The sequence below is a fragment of the Nylanderia fulva genome, unplaced genomic scaffold (assembly GCF_048542155.1).
Source record: "Nylanderia fulva isolate GAGA-0341 unplaced genomic scaffold, ASM4854215v1 Scaffold927, whole genome shotgun sequence".
Classification (NCBI taxonomy): Eukaryota; Metazoa; Arthropoda; class Insecta; order Hymenoptera; family Formicidae; genus Nylanderia; species Nylanderia fulva.
In genome coordinates this window covers 1-14,839 of record NW_028191055.1, presented here as the reverse complement: position 1 = coordinate 14,839, position 14,839 = coordinate 1, and the positions used below count along the sequence as shown (strand labels likewise).

General features: G+C 45.8%; 1 protein-coding gene across 1 annotated transcript; it reads right to left on the bottom strand.

The window, feature by feature from the left end:
* Positions 1 to 8,825: 8,825 nt before the first annotated feature.
* LOC146719586 (uncharacterized) lies at positions 8,826 to 10,871 on the bottom strand. The gene has a single exon (XM_085489971.1). The coding sequence runs from the start codon at positions 10,869 to 10,871 to the stop codon at positions 8,841 to 8,843; it is 2,031 nt and encodes a 676-aa protein (XP_085346097.1). The 3' UTR covers positions 8,826 to 8,840.
* Positions 10,872 to 14,839: the final 3,968 nt, after the last annotated feature.

Here is a 14,839-nt window from a genome sequence, read left to right as displayed (position 1 = left end):
TCGAGGTAACGCGGCGAAGCATGAAAGACAAAGAGCGGCTTTAGTTTCAAAATGGATGTACCCGATACCGACTTGACAGTAATACGGAGGCTCGAGAGGTATTAGGAGATTAACTCCTGGAAGAGGGGTTACACCTCTAAAGGGGATTGGGCACATCTATACTTGCCACGTTAGTTGTATTAAAAGATCATGCGTTTTTCGCTCGTAGATGGTTGATGAGACCGGGCGTTGTCGAGAGGTCGGTAAATGTCGGTAAAGTGAGTCGATGTGGCGTCGGTATAACGTCGGCAACTATCGGTAACGATCGTCGGTAAAGGCCGTCGGTATAAGCCGGTGGTAAATCGTTGGTAAGATCGTCGATAAAAGAACGTACGTCGGTATACTGTTGGTAAATCGAGAGTGTTCTTAATAGTTTATTGGTTAAATGACTACTTTGTTGTACGGATTTACGAAGTTATTTCCTGAGACACGAAGATTTTTAAAAGATTGAATTATTTGCGTTTTTCCGTGTTAGAAGTTCGAGAGTTGTACCGTGTGCAGTGGACGACCCTAGTTTTATAGCCTGACCCTTTTTTTATAGCTTCCGCAGTGACGATGGAAAAGAGGAAAAATGCGTCGGAGATTTTTCTAGAATGTTCTCTTCCACGTGGTAAAACCGTCTCTGAATTTGCTAACACGCGCGATTCCTCAGGTTAACATGAATTTCACTTACCTTTAGTAGCACTTTCTTGATCGTGTCGGCTCGTACTTGGAGGTAGTGCGTGCGGCGAGGGTCGTTCACTGGGATGTTTGGCGGCGGCAGGCGTCGTGGTTGGAACGTTATTGGTATGCACTTCCACTGTAGGAGTTCGTCGCTCTTATTATTTTTAATGTTGAAAATGTCCTCGTATTCAGGGTCGGCCTGATACTCCACTCCGAGAAATTGAGAGTATTCCTCGGTCGCTGATTCACGATAGAGTCGGTTTAGTTTTCGTAGTTGATTCTTCCTTCCCGCGCGTCGCGTCTTAGGCATATTGAATTTGATGCATCCTCTGAATGATTACTCAAATAAGGAGGGTTGATATGCGGCGGACCTCACTATCAATTCCTTATTTTGGCAAATGCTGAGAATGTTAATTCTAACTGTGATGAGCGGTGGTCCGCTCCAAAACAGTTTAAATTATTCTGAATTCAAATGCCGTATGACAGATTTAAACGCTGTCGTATTTTATCACGGGAGTGGAAGTTTTGAGGAGTACTGAACACTAGTTTTCACACATGAATACACTGATTTATTCGTATAGTAGTACAGGATTTGAAACTAGAACTTAGAATTTAGACTTAGACTTAGAATTTAGATTTTAGAGTTAGGATATTATACTTAGAGTTAGAATTTTAGAATTAGAGTTAGAATTTGGACTCAGAGTTAGAATTTAGAAGTGCGACTGTACTGTTCGGTGTCGCGCAGAGAACTGACGAAATTCGGGACTGTTCTGAGGTCCTTCGTTTCGGCGGCTCGGGCCTGCGGCGGCCTGGAGAGGGGGAACTCTCCGGAGTAGGGGCTCTCACCGTGGTGGGAGACCCTTAGGCGCTACGAAGCGCCACGCTTAGTTTCTAGGCGGAGTTAAGCGTCATGGCCGGCTTTGGCGCGTTTTTCAAATAATGTTTGATAGTTTTAGGATTTATTTCTTATAGATGGAAAAAAAATTTACATACCCTGACATATTAATGAAGCCGGACGTGACACGAGCGCCTGTCCAACGCTCTACCAGCTGTGCAGGACTGGTGCCCGAGCTGATACGCTGCTCACCCGTCGAGGCCCGAGAGCCCCTAACCAGCATGCGGCTTCAACCACTACCCCCACGAGTCCGACCTCAATTGCCGGGACGAGGGACGAATCCCCCTGGGCAATTCGACTCCCGTGGTACCAGTCAAGATCACTGGTTGGATCTTCGTGGCCGAGACCACTCCCAGCTTTCGGAGGCCTACACCTCCCAGGCAGTGGTCGGCCTATGTTCCTCGGGAACATCGGCTTCTCTTATCCTCTTTTCAGCATCGCCCTCCTTCTCTGAAATACAATCTTCGCATACACACCAACACTTTCATACCTTTCCTTACATTCCAACATGCGACTCACATCCACACTGCCATTCTCTCGCACAATCACACCCCACTCACTCAGGTTCCTCACATCACCATACATTGGACACTCAACCAACACATGCTTTTAATTCTCTTTCTCCGCTCCGCATGCACAGCTCTCACTCTCAGACAGACCACGCTTATACAGGAATTCATTCAAACTTCCATGCCCTGTCAGGATATAGCCCAGGCTCAAGCTAGGCTCGAACTCTCGGCACTCACCCGCGAACCTTACATTCTTTATAAATTCATACGTCACTCTTCCTTTCTCGCACTTATTCCATCTATTCTGCCACATCTCATACAGCCTTTCACTCACCAATTCCATACATCCTTCCACACCTCTCTCACGCAAGTCACTATCATTCACTACATCATACTCACTCATACTAATTCCCTTTCTCACCTTATACAACATTCCTCTTCTCACGCACTCCAGGTCCCACGGCAAGCCACCCATAAGGACTTGCATGGCCGCCGTAGAGACCTACATACATTCAGACACGCACTCAACACCACTCGCTGGCACCTATTTATGAGCTCCCTCGCATATTCAAATCTCATCACTCCATACCATACACTCGCTCCATACATCACACACGACATGAACAGACCTTTATACAACACAGTCACAGCTTTCTTTCGCAAACCCCACTCACTTCTCAACACGCGTCTTAATTTTCCCACCACATTCATACATTTCTTTCTTAGACACTCCAGATGCAACCTGTAGTTCATCCTTTTACTCACACAAACACCCTGATATTTCACGCTCCTCGCATACCTCACGCATCTATCATTCACTCGTACATTGGGAGGCCTCGTCCCAGCCATACTACCTTTCATCAACATCATCACAGTCTTGTTCTCAGACACACTCACACCTACTTTCACTCCCCATTTGTACACCATTCTCATCCACTTAGTACCCTTTCTCTCCAACTCCGCTCGGCTCTGTCCTTCGACGACCAACAACAAGTCATCCGCGTACGCAACCACTTTACATTCACTCTCACGCAGCCGCCACAACAGTTCATCCATCATTAGGTTCCATATAAATGGATCACAGATGGAGCCCTGCGGGCAGCCACGCTTTACGTCTTTCCACACTGTGTCACACGCACCCATCATGCATACACGCCTGCCGCTAAAATAGCTCTTCCATAATTCAATTTCTTCACATTCAACCTCACGCAATTTCTCGATCACACATTCCCACTCTAGGTTATCAAACGCTCCTTTGAAGTCCACGAACACTCCTAACACATACTTTCTCTCCGACCCATTCACCCAGTCATGCACTCGATTCCATGCATCCTCGGTTGACCGATTCCTTACGAATCCGTACTGGTGTTACGTCTCGTGGGGTCCCGGCTGCGAAAATTTGAATGCAGAGCTCGGCTTTTTCCACGAGACACGATCGCTATTACGGGTACGCGAATCTATGCGATTCTCCCCGGGGATACCCGCGATCTGAGGTTATTCGCGCTGGAACTGAGGTGATCGGATTATTGCGTGGGACCTACCTGTGACTCTACTGTAATAAAGATAGCTTCGTCGATTGCTCTATGCGAAACGTCGTTGGGGTTGCGTAAGTAATCTTCGTACGTAAACTGACAAAGCTCGCACAAATCACCGATTCGCGTGAGGGTAAGTCGGAAGTTGCAGACTCCGCAATTTATTCCGATATGTGTTCCGCCTATGATTAGAGTATGCTTCCGAATCCTTGTCCAAAGTAATTTCGAGACTCTAGGTAAGGTGGAGTAGCATGAAATGCAGAGAGCTGCCTTAGTCTCAAAATGGATGTACCCGACACCAACTTGGCAATAGAATAAGGGTTCAAACGGTACAAAGAGATTAACTTCTGGAGGAGGAGTTATACCTCTAAGGGTGAGTGGGCACATTTGTGCGTAATTGCATTGATAATGCGTCATTCGCTCGTAGATCTTCGGTGAACCCGGCAGTTATCGAGAAGTTAGTAGTCGTCGGCAAAACCGTCGGTAATTGTTCAGTAAAACACTGGTAAGGTGCCAGTAAGGTGTCGATAACCCGTTGGTAAAAGAACGTATGTCGGTATATCGTCCGTAATGTCGGTAAAAGAACGTATGTTGGTATATTGTCGATAACGTCGGTAAAAGAACGTATGTCGGTATATCGTCGGTAATGTTGGTAAATCGAAAGTGTTCTCAATTGATTATTGTTTAAATGACTACTTTGTTGTACGGATTTACGAAGTTATTTCTTGAGACACAAGATTTTTAAGAGATTGAACTATTTGCGTTTTTCCGTGTTAGAATTCCGAGGGTGGCACCGCATGTGGTGGTCGACCCTAGTTTTATAGCCCGACCTTTTTTTTTATAGCTTCCGCAGTGACGATGGAAAAGAGGAAAAATGCGTCGGAGATTTTTCTAGAATGTTCTCTTCCACGTGGTAGAAGCGTCTCTGAATTTGCTAACACGCGCGATTCCTTAGGTTAACGTGAATTTCACTTACCTTTAGTAGCACTTTCTTGATCGTGTCGGCTCGTACTTGGAGGTAGTGCGTGCGGCGAGGGTCGTTCACTGGGATGTTTGGCGGCGGCAGGCGTCGTGGTTGGAACGTTATTGGTATGCACTTCCACTGTAGGAGTTCGTCGTTGTTATTATTTTTAATGTTGAAAATGTTCTCGTATTCAGGATCGGCCTGATATTCCACTCCGAGGAATTGAGAATATTCCTCGGTCGCTGATTCGCGATAAAGTCGGTTTAGTTTTCGTAATTGATTCTTCCTTCCTGCGCGTCGGGTCTTAGGCATATTGAATTTGATGCATCCTCTGAATGATTACTCAAATAAGGAGGGTTGATATGCGGCGGACCTCACTATCAATTCCTTATTTTGGCAAATGCTGAGAATGTTAATTCTGACTGTGATGAGCGGTGGTCCGCTCCAAACACAGTTTGAATTATTCTGAATTCAAACGCCGTATGACAAATTTAAACGCTATCGTATTTTATCACGGGAGTGGAAGTTTTGAAGAATACTGAACACTAGTTTTCACACATGAATACACTGATTTATTCGTATAGTAGTACAAAATTCGAGACTAAAACTTAGAATTAGAATTTAGATTTAGACTTAGAATTTAGAGTTAGAATATTATACTTAGAGTTAGAATTTTAGAATTAGAGTTAGGATTTAGAATTTGGACTTAGAGTTAGAATTTAGGAGTGCGACTATACTGTTCGGTGTCGCGCAGAGAACTGCCGAAATTCGGGACTGCTCTGAGGTCCTTCGTTTCGGCGGCTCGGGCCTGCGGCGGCCTGGAGAGGGGGAACTCTCCGGAGTAGGGGCTCTCACCGTGGTGGGAGAACCTTAGGCGCTACGAAGCGCCACGCTTAGTTTCTAGGCGGAGTTAAGCGTCATGGCCGGCTTTGGCGCGCTTTTCAAATAGCGTTTAAGGAACTTGGAGTAAACGAAAAAATTTATACGGCCGGACGTGACACCTCCCCCCTTAAAATAAAAATGTTGGAATTTAATGTTCCAACATTTTGGACTTAGTTTTCTATGCGCTACGATTAGGTTCTTAACTTAACATTGGTTATGTAAATATTTATTTAGTTCGCCGTAATCTTTCATTGGGGGAACACTCGTAGGGTGAGTTTTTGCACACACTTTGCCACAGTCTGATTCGTTAATCGAAGGGGTTTGTTGTGTGGGCAGGGTTAAGGGTGTTTCTTCTTCGTTCGTTGGAGGGGGTTTCAGGTGTTCTCGTCCGTTGTCCTGTTCTCCGTCCGCTGATCTACCAAGGTGTAGGAGGACGTTGGTCACCGAGGTCCAAATGGCTCCGAGTAGATGTAGACTCCATCCGTACACCGAGTGGAGTGCGTACCCATGGATCAGGGTGTCGATTATTAATTTTATCAACCGTACGGTAACGAAGATGCCAAGTACTCCGGCGCTGGCGGATCCGAAGCTTATAAATCCCTTCCATAGCCTGGCTCCGGTATTTTCCGCTATTCGGTCGAGAGATTTCTCGTCTAATAAATTCAGCAAGGAGAAACTGCCTGTAGGAATTTCCTGTCCCATTGCTCCCCTGGCGATTGTGTGGAGCATGGAGGGTTTTTCCACGGGGAACATGATATGGTCGCGAAGACGATCAAGATCTTCGTTCGTATAGATACCACTGGAAGCGAGTGAATCCGGGCTTACGTACTTCCATGAGGGTTTGGTTAGAGGCCTGATAGTAGGCGGTGCCACCGATTCCACGGGTTTCGGTGTTAGTCTATACCAGGTGTTGTGTATTTGGTATAGAGTTCGTAATAGTTCATTGCAATCCCTCGATGTTCCGGCTTTAGTAAGTATCTTCGATCTTGGTAAGAGGAAGAGTGACTTATTTTGATGAGTGACGGGGAGTTCGTTGTAGCACTCCTCGGTAGGTCGTAGGCGGCATTTGACAGGTATACATTTGATGAGGTGTATAACTTCACCTGCAGTTATGGCGGTATAACCTGGAGATTTCTGTTACGTCTCGTGGGGTCGCGGCTGCGAAAATTTGAATGCAGAGCTCGGCTTTTTCCACGAGACACGATCGCTATTACGGGTATGCGAATCTATGCGATTCTCCCCGGGGATACCCGCGATCTGAAGTTATTCGCGCTGGAACTGAGGTGATCGGATTATTGCGAGGGACCTACCTGTGACTCTACTGTAATAAAGATAGCTTCGTCGATTGCTCTATGCGGAACGTCGTTGGGGTTGCGTAAGTAATCTTCGTACGTAAACTGACAAAGCTCGCACAAATCACCGATTCGCGTGAGGGTAAGTCGGAAGTTGCAGACTCCGCAATTTATTCCGATAGGTGTTCCGCCTATGATTAGAGTATGCTTCCGAATCCTTGTCCAAAGTAATTTCGAGACTCTAGGTAAGGTGGAGTAGCATGAAATGCAGAGAGCTGCCTTAGTCTCAAAATGGATGTACCCGACACCAACTTGGCAATAGAATAAGGGTTCAAACGGTACGAAGAGATTAACTTCTGGAGGAGGAGTTATACCTCTAAGGGTGAGTGGGCACATTTGTGTTTGTTGCGTAATCGAATTGATAATGCGTCATTCGCTCGTAGATCTTCGGTGAACCCGGCAGTTATCGAAAAGTTAGTAGTCGTCGGCAAAACCGTCGGTAATTGTTCAGTAAAACACTGGTAAGGTGCCAGTAAGGTGTCGATAACCCGTTGGTAAAAGAACGTATGTCGGTATATCGTCCGTAATGTCGGTAAAAGAACGTATGTTGGTATATTGTCGATAACGTCGGTAAAAGAACGTATGTCGGTATATCGTCGGTAATGTTGGTAAATCGAAAGTGTTCTCAATTGATTATTGTTTAAATGACTACCTTGTTGTACGGATTTACGAAGTTATTTTTTGAGACACAAGATTTTTAAGAGATTGAACTATTTGCGTTTTTCCGTGTTAGAATTCCGAGAGTGGCACCGCATGTGGTGGTCGACCCTAGTTTTATAGCCCGACCTTTTTTTTATAGCTTCCGCAGTGACGATGGAAAAGAGGAAAAATGCGTCCGAGATTTTTCTAGTATGTTCTCTTCCACGTGGTAGAAGCGTCTCTGAATTTGCTAACACGCGCGATTCCTTAGGTTAACGTGAATTTCACTTACCTTTAGTAGCACTTTCTTGATCGTGTCGGCTCGTACTTGGAGGTAGTGGGTACGGCGAGGGTCGTTCACTGGGATGTTTGGCGGCGGCAGGCGTCGTGGTTGGAACGTTATTGGTATCCACTTCCACTGTAGGAGTTCGTCGTTGTTATTATTTTTAATGTTGAAAATGTTCTCGTATTCAGGATCGGCCTGATATTCCACTCCGAGGAATTGAGAATATTCCTCGGTCGCTGATTCGCGATAAAGTCGGTTTAGTTTTCGTAATTGATTCTTCCTTCCTGCGCGTCGCGTCTTAGGCATATTGAATTTGATGCATCCTCTGAATGATTACTCAAATAAGGAGGGTTGATATGCGGCGGACCTCACTATCAATTCCTTATTTTGGCAAATGCTGAGAATGTTAATTCTGACTGTGATGAGCGGTGGTCCGCTCCAAACACAGTTTGAATTATTCTGAATTCAAACGCCGTATGACAAATTTAAACGCTATCGTATTTTATCACGGGAGTGGAAGTTTTGAAGAATACTGAACACTAGTTTTCACACATGAATACACTGATTTATTCGTATAGTAGTACAAAATTCGAGACTAAAACTTAGAATTAGAATTTAGATTTAGACTTAGAATTTAGAGTTAGAATATTATACTTAGAGTTAGAATTTTAGAATTAGAGTTAGGATTTAGAATTTGGACTTAGAGTTAGAATTTAGGAGTGCGACTATACTGTTCGGTGTCGCGCAGAGAACTGCCAAAATTCGGGACTGCTCTGAGGTCCTTCGTTTCGGCGGCTCGGGCCTGCGGCGGCCTGGAGAGGGGGAACTCTCCGGAGTAGGGGCTCTCACCGTGGTGGGAGATCCTTAGGCGCTACGAAGCGCCACGCTTAGTTTCTAGGCGGAGTTAAGCGTCATGGCCGGCTTGGCGCGCTTTTCAAATAGCGTTTAAGGAACTTGGAGTAAACGAAAATATTTATACGGCCGGACGTGACACCTCCCCCCTTAAAATAAAAATGTTGGAATTTAATGTTCCAACATTTTGGACTTAGTTTTCTAAGCGCTACGATTAGGTTCTTAACTTAACATTGATTATGTAAATATTTATTTAGTTCGCCGTAATCTTTCATTGGGGGAACACTCGTAGGGTGAGTTTTTGCACACACTTTGCCACTGTCTGATTCGTTAATCGAAGGGGTTTGTTGTGTGGGCAGGGTTAAGGGTGTTTCTTCTTCGTTCGTTGGAGGGGGTTTCTGGTGTAGCAGTTCTCGTCCGTTGTCCTGTTCTCCGTCCGCTGATCTACCAAGGTGTAGGAGAACGTTGGTCACCGAGGTCCAAATGGCTCCGAGTAGATGTAGACTCCATCCGTACACCGAGTGGAGTGCGTACCCATGGATCAGGGTGTCGATTATTAATTTTATCAACCGTACGGTAACGAAGATGCCAAGTACTCCGGCGCTGGCGGATCCGAAGCTTATAAATCCCTTCCATAGCCTGGCTCCGGTATTTTCCGCTATTCGGTCGAGAGATTTCTCGTCTAATAAATTTAGCAAGGAGAAACTGCCTGTAGGAATTTCCTGTCCCATTGCTCCCCTGGCGATTGTGTGGAGCATGGAGGGTTTTTCCACGGGGAACATGATATGGTCGCGAAGACGATCAAGATCTTCGTTCGTATAGATACCACTGGAAGCGAGTGAATCCGGGCTTACGTACTTCCATGAGGGTTTGGTTAGAGGCCTGATAGTAGGCGGTGCCACCGATTCCACGGGTTTCGGTGTTAGTCTATACCAGGTGTTGTGTATTTGGTATAGAGTTGGTAATAGTTCATTGCAATCCCTCGATGTTCCGGCTTTAGTAAGTATCTTCGATCTTGGTAAGAGGAAGAGTGACTTATTTTGATGAGTGACGGGGAGTTCGTTGTAGCACTCCTCGGTAGGTCGTAGGCGGCATTTGACAGGTATACATTTGATGAGGTGTATAACTTCACCTGCAGTTATGGCGGTATAACCTGGAGACTTCATTATTCGATGCGCCATTTCGTCAGGTGCTATGCTTGCTAGAGAAAGTGCGTTGAGGAGGATCTGCCTTTCCAGTGCACATTTTTGCTCCATAATATCCTTGTATAGTTGGGTTAGCTGGGTTTTCAGGTGTTTCTCGACGTATATAAATTTTGAATTCACATATGTGAAGATGTCGAGGTTGTCGATTCTGACCTTGGAACGGCTTTTGAATATCCGTTCGGGCCTCGTTTCGAGGATACACAGCTTGGGATGTTCCGTTCGCCAAAGGTTGTATCCGCATACGTTGGTCTCGGTTGTCCTTGCTAATGCGAAGGTTGTGTCACGCGCCGTGACTGTATAAATCGTTGGCGCTTCCTCTTGGGGAGTGCTGGGCGACAATCGATATGCTATTCCTTCGTAGAGAACATCGTATCGTCCAAAGTGACAGTTGTCAATTGGCAGGATTGTCCAGAAGGTGGAGGCGCCGTCGGCATCAATGCATTCGCCTGTCGTTACGGGACAGCGAGTGCCGGATGGAAGTATTACTTCATTGTTATTGTATCCAACGGGCAGCTCCAATTGTCGTATCGTGATTCGTACTGAGGCTTGCACGATCACGTCGTCCCATGAACCGTATGCGTCGCTGAACTGGGTGCCGCTGCATTTTCCGTCTGTCTTAACTGATCCTGCGAGTGTCATTGCTCTTAGGTTTGTTGCATTTGGCTTTATCCCAGTAATGTGCTGGTTAACTCCTAGGGATATGGTCCCTGTTTCGTGCAATTTTCGGCATGTATCTGCCGATATTTCGTGGATATACTCCTGTCTTCCGTTCTGCACCGCTGCTATATGAGAGTGCATTCCGCAGTAAAATATAGTCCGGTCTATTTCGATTTTGCATTGGTAGGCAGGAGTATGCACGAATTCACTGAGTTGGAGTAGTTGTATATAGACTTCCTCCTTCTTAGGTTCGATGCTGTTGGTTTTACACTCTTCGATATCTAAGAGGGAGAGTGTTGTGATGTTCAGGCCCCGTCCTCCACAGTCGTATCCGATTAGTCCGCTGGATAGTGGGGTCAGGAAGGCCATGCCCAGGATAATTGCGAGAGTCCTCATCTTAGCGTGGTTGGTTGATTACTGGCCCGTCCTCCGTTGGGGCGTCCGAGATATATTCGTCTTCGGAGTGGGGGTCTTCAAGGGTGGGAGCTTGATGTGGTGGGGGCATTAACTTGTCCATATGTACGGTTTTAGTCTTACTATTGCTTATAGCTAACTTAACGTTATTTTTACCTAGTATCTTTATTATCCTATAGGGACCTGTATATTGGTCTCCTAATTTCCCTTTGTTAGGTTCCTTAAGTAAATAAACGCTATCGTTAATCTTAAATTTACGCGTATTGATTTTCTTATCGTAGTATTTCTTACTTCTATTCTTAGCATTATTTAAGTTTTCGCGTGCGGCTGTTTGGGAATCGCGCAATTTGTTGAATAATGTGGTTAAATATTGTGTATAGCTTTCGTTAGTCGTGCTTTCGATGTCCGGGTCGCTCGAGGGGACCCGCGCGATTTTCCCGAAAATGAGTTCGTACGGAGTATATTTTGTACCCTCATGTACGCTCGTATTATACGAAAACGATGCTAGTTTTAAAATTTGATCCCATTCACTATTTTTATCAACAAATTGCTTCAAATATTCCCAGAGTACCTGGTGTGATCGTTCTACCGATCCGTTCGCTTGTGGTCTGTACGCTGTGGTCTTACATTGCTTGATTTTAAATTTTCGGGCTACTGTCCTCATGAGGCTGTTTATAAAGTGTGAGCCCTGGTCGGTGAGGATCGCTTTTGGCGCGCCGAATGTACAAATAAGGTCGTTAGTAAATGCTTCTGCTACTTGTATCGCTCCTGCTTGTCGGAGTGGGATCGCAAGGGAGTATTTGGTTAGCAGGTCCTGTATAGTTAGGATGTACGTATTGTTTTGTTTCGTGGTTGGGAGGGGACCCATTATATCCATGGAGACCTTTTCGAAGGCCGAATCGGGGGTGTCGGTTAGGATCATTGGTTGCTTGGTTTTTACGCGAACCAATTTCTTTAATTGACACGCGCGGCAATTTTTGACGAAATTTTGGACATCAGTTTTTATACCGCTCCAAGTGTAGCGTTTTTTAATCCTATTGTAAGTTTTGGTGATGCCCTTGTGTCCTGCTACCGCGGAACAATGATTTTCGGCGAGAATTTGTTCCCTTTGGTCCTTCCCGGGGACCGTTATGTCGTTCGTACAAATAAATATTCTTATGTCGATTTCGTCTAGTATTTTAATTAAGAGGTTATATATCGTATTCCAATCTACATTGTCAACGTTGCCTTTACTGATCGAGATCGATTGCAAGCCCAATTCTCGGATAACGTCTAGTAGCGAGTGTATTGCTTCTTTTATTATTTCCTTTTCGGTAACGCCGGAAATCCTCTCCTTTACCGCGAGAGAAATTACGCGTCGGGTGCCCTCGCGACTTACCCTTGCCCTGCCCAAAGCTGCATCTCTGGTCATCGGCAAGGAGTTCGCTACTTGCAATATTTGGGCTCCCTTGTCGATCGGTGTTCCTTGTTGCGTTATGAAAATGACAAGGTTATCTTTTCGGGTCGCGAAATTGTCCGGGATATTTATCACGCGGGGCCTCACGGCGGCCCGTGGAATGAAAGGACTGTTTACGTTTATGAATAACTCCTCGCTACTGGAACTGGAGTTGCTATCGGTTTCGTTTTCCGAGTCGCTGTCCTCGCTGGAACTAGGGGGCGAGTTTGTTTCCTCTGATTTCGAATTATCGGGGGTCGGTGAGGGACGCTGTTCGCCGCAATCCAGCTTGTTTGTGATTCGTGGAGTTTTTGCGCCTCGCTTCTTCTTGGCGGGGAATAGGGATTCATTGGAGTCGGACAATCTTTGTATTTGTGAGAGAGGGAGGACTCGTTCGACTTCGGGCATAGGGTCTGGGGTAGGATTTCGCGAGAGGGCGTCTGCATTGGCGTTTATTTTTCCTGCTTTGTATAATACCTCATACTCGTATTCTAATAGTTTTAGACGCCATCGGACAAGACGGGAAGATGGGTCTTTTACTGAATGTAGCCACACCAAAGGTTTGTGATCCGTGACCAATTTAAACTTCTTACCGTATATGTAAGGCCTGAAGAAATTTACGCTGTAAACTATTGCTAATAGTTCCTTTTCTATAGTCGAATAGTTTCGCTCGGCCTTATTTAGTAACCTGGAGGTGTAGGCTATAGGGAGGTCTTTTCCAATCGGCCCTTGGCTCAGGACACCGCCTATTGCATATCCGGATGCGTCGGTAGTTATAACGAAAGGTTTCGTAAAATCCGGATACTGTAGTATCGGTTCTTTGCACAATGCATCGCGGAGGTGCGTAAAGGCTGTCTCCTGTTCCTTATGCCAAACAAAGGTCTCATCCTTTTTCAGCAGATCGGTAAGCGGGCGCGCTATTTTCGAAAAATTAGGTATGAACCTCCGGTAGTATCCCGCTAGCCCGAGAAATTGCTTGATATTCTTCGGGTCTTTAGGGCGAGGGAAACTCTGAACCGCGGTTATCTTTTTAGGGTCGGGTTTCACTCCAGTTTCGCTTATGACATGTCCCTGGTACGTGACTTCTTTACGGAGGAACTCGCACTTGTCGGGCTGGAGTCGCAGTCCTGCCTTCCTAAGTCGTTCCGCCAATTTGTGGAACTTTATTTCGTGCTCTCGCAGTGAGCTCGAATATAATACGATATCATCAAGGTACACAAATAGTTCGGCGCCTTGAAGTCCGGTGAGTACCTGGTCCATGAGTCTTTGGAATGTCGCGGGGGCGTTTTTGAGCCCAAACGGCATTCTCTTAAATTCGTAATGCCCGTACGGTGTGGAAAACGCCGTTTTATGGGCGTGTGCTTTATCCATTTTGATTTGATGGAAACCCGATGCTAAATCGAATACGCTAAAGTACTTCGCGCTTCCTAGTTGATCGAGGATTTCCACTATGTTCGGTAGGGGGTACGCGTCCCCGATCGTTTTTTCATACAGCGCCCGATAATCTATCACCATGCGCCAGCGTTTGTTACCTTTCGAGTCCGGTTTCTTTGGCACGATCCACAAGGGGGAGTTGTACGGTGAAGTGGATGGTTGAATGACATCGTTCTCGATGAGTTCTTGTACTTGTTTATTAATTTCCTCCTTGTGCATCGGCGGAAATCGGTATTGTTTCGTGTGGACCGCTAATTCGTCGGTTGTCGGGATTGTGTGTGTAGTGACGTCTGTGGAGTGTAATTTATCGGTGGGGAGACGGAACAAATCGTTGTAGACGTTTATGAGGTTATGTACGTGTTTAGTCTCCTCCGCATTTAAGTGTTCAAGCCGCAGCAGTGTTTTTATTTCTTCGGGACGAGATTGTGTGTTTTGTCGGGTCAACGCTGCGACGTGTTGAGGTTTTATGTCGTTATGTTTTATGAGATTGGTCCCCAGATGCCCTAGGGTTAAGGGACCGTCCTCAGTGTTTATGTGACCCGTGCGTTGGAATTTTAGGTTAAGGAGGGTGCTTTTATGACCCTTGAGATAGGATGAAGGATCCTCGAGGTTCTGTGGACAAGATTTGGAAATTTTCTCGATCTCTTGTAATCTTACCCTAGGTAAGTACAATTCGTGGTCCTTGTCGCTTATGTTAACGGCTTTCATATATACTGTGACGTTACGATTAGTGACGATGGCATCTCCTAAGTAGATGTCTTCGTTCACATGAATTCGCGGAATATATCCTATGCTGACCTCGGGATTGCTGACTTGGAGCGAAACGGTGGCCCGCGATCTAGCCGGGATTTTTACCGTCTGAGCATCGTTAAAAGGGATTTGCATTTGCTGCCACACGATGCAGCGCTTGGAATAATCTATCTTAGACGCGTCGCGTAAGAATTCGAATCCTAGGATTCCGCCTTGGGAAATTGGAAAGTCGTCTGGGACTAAGTGGAGGTCGATCCTGTGACCGAGGTATTTTATACTAGTCGCTCCGAGCGTTTCGATTTTATCGCTTGTAATTCCGCTAAGGAAAATA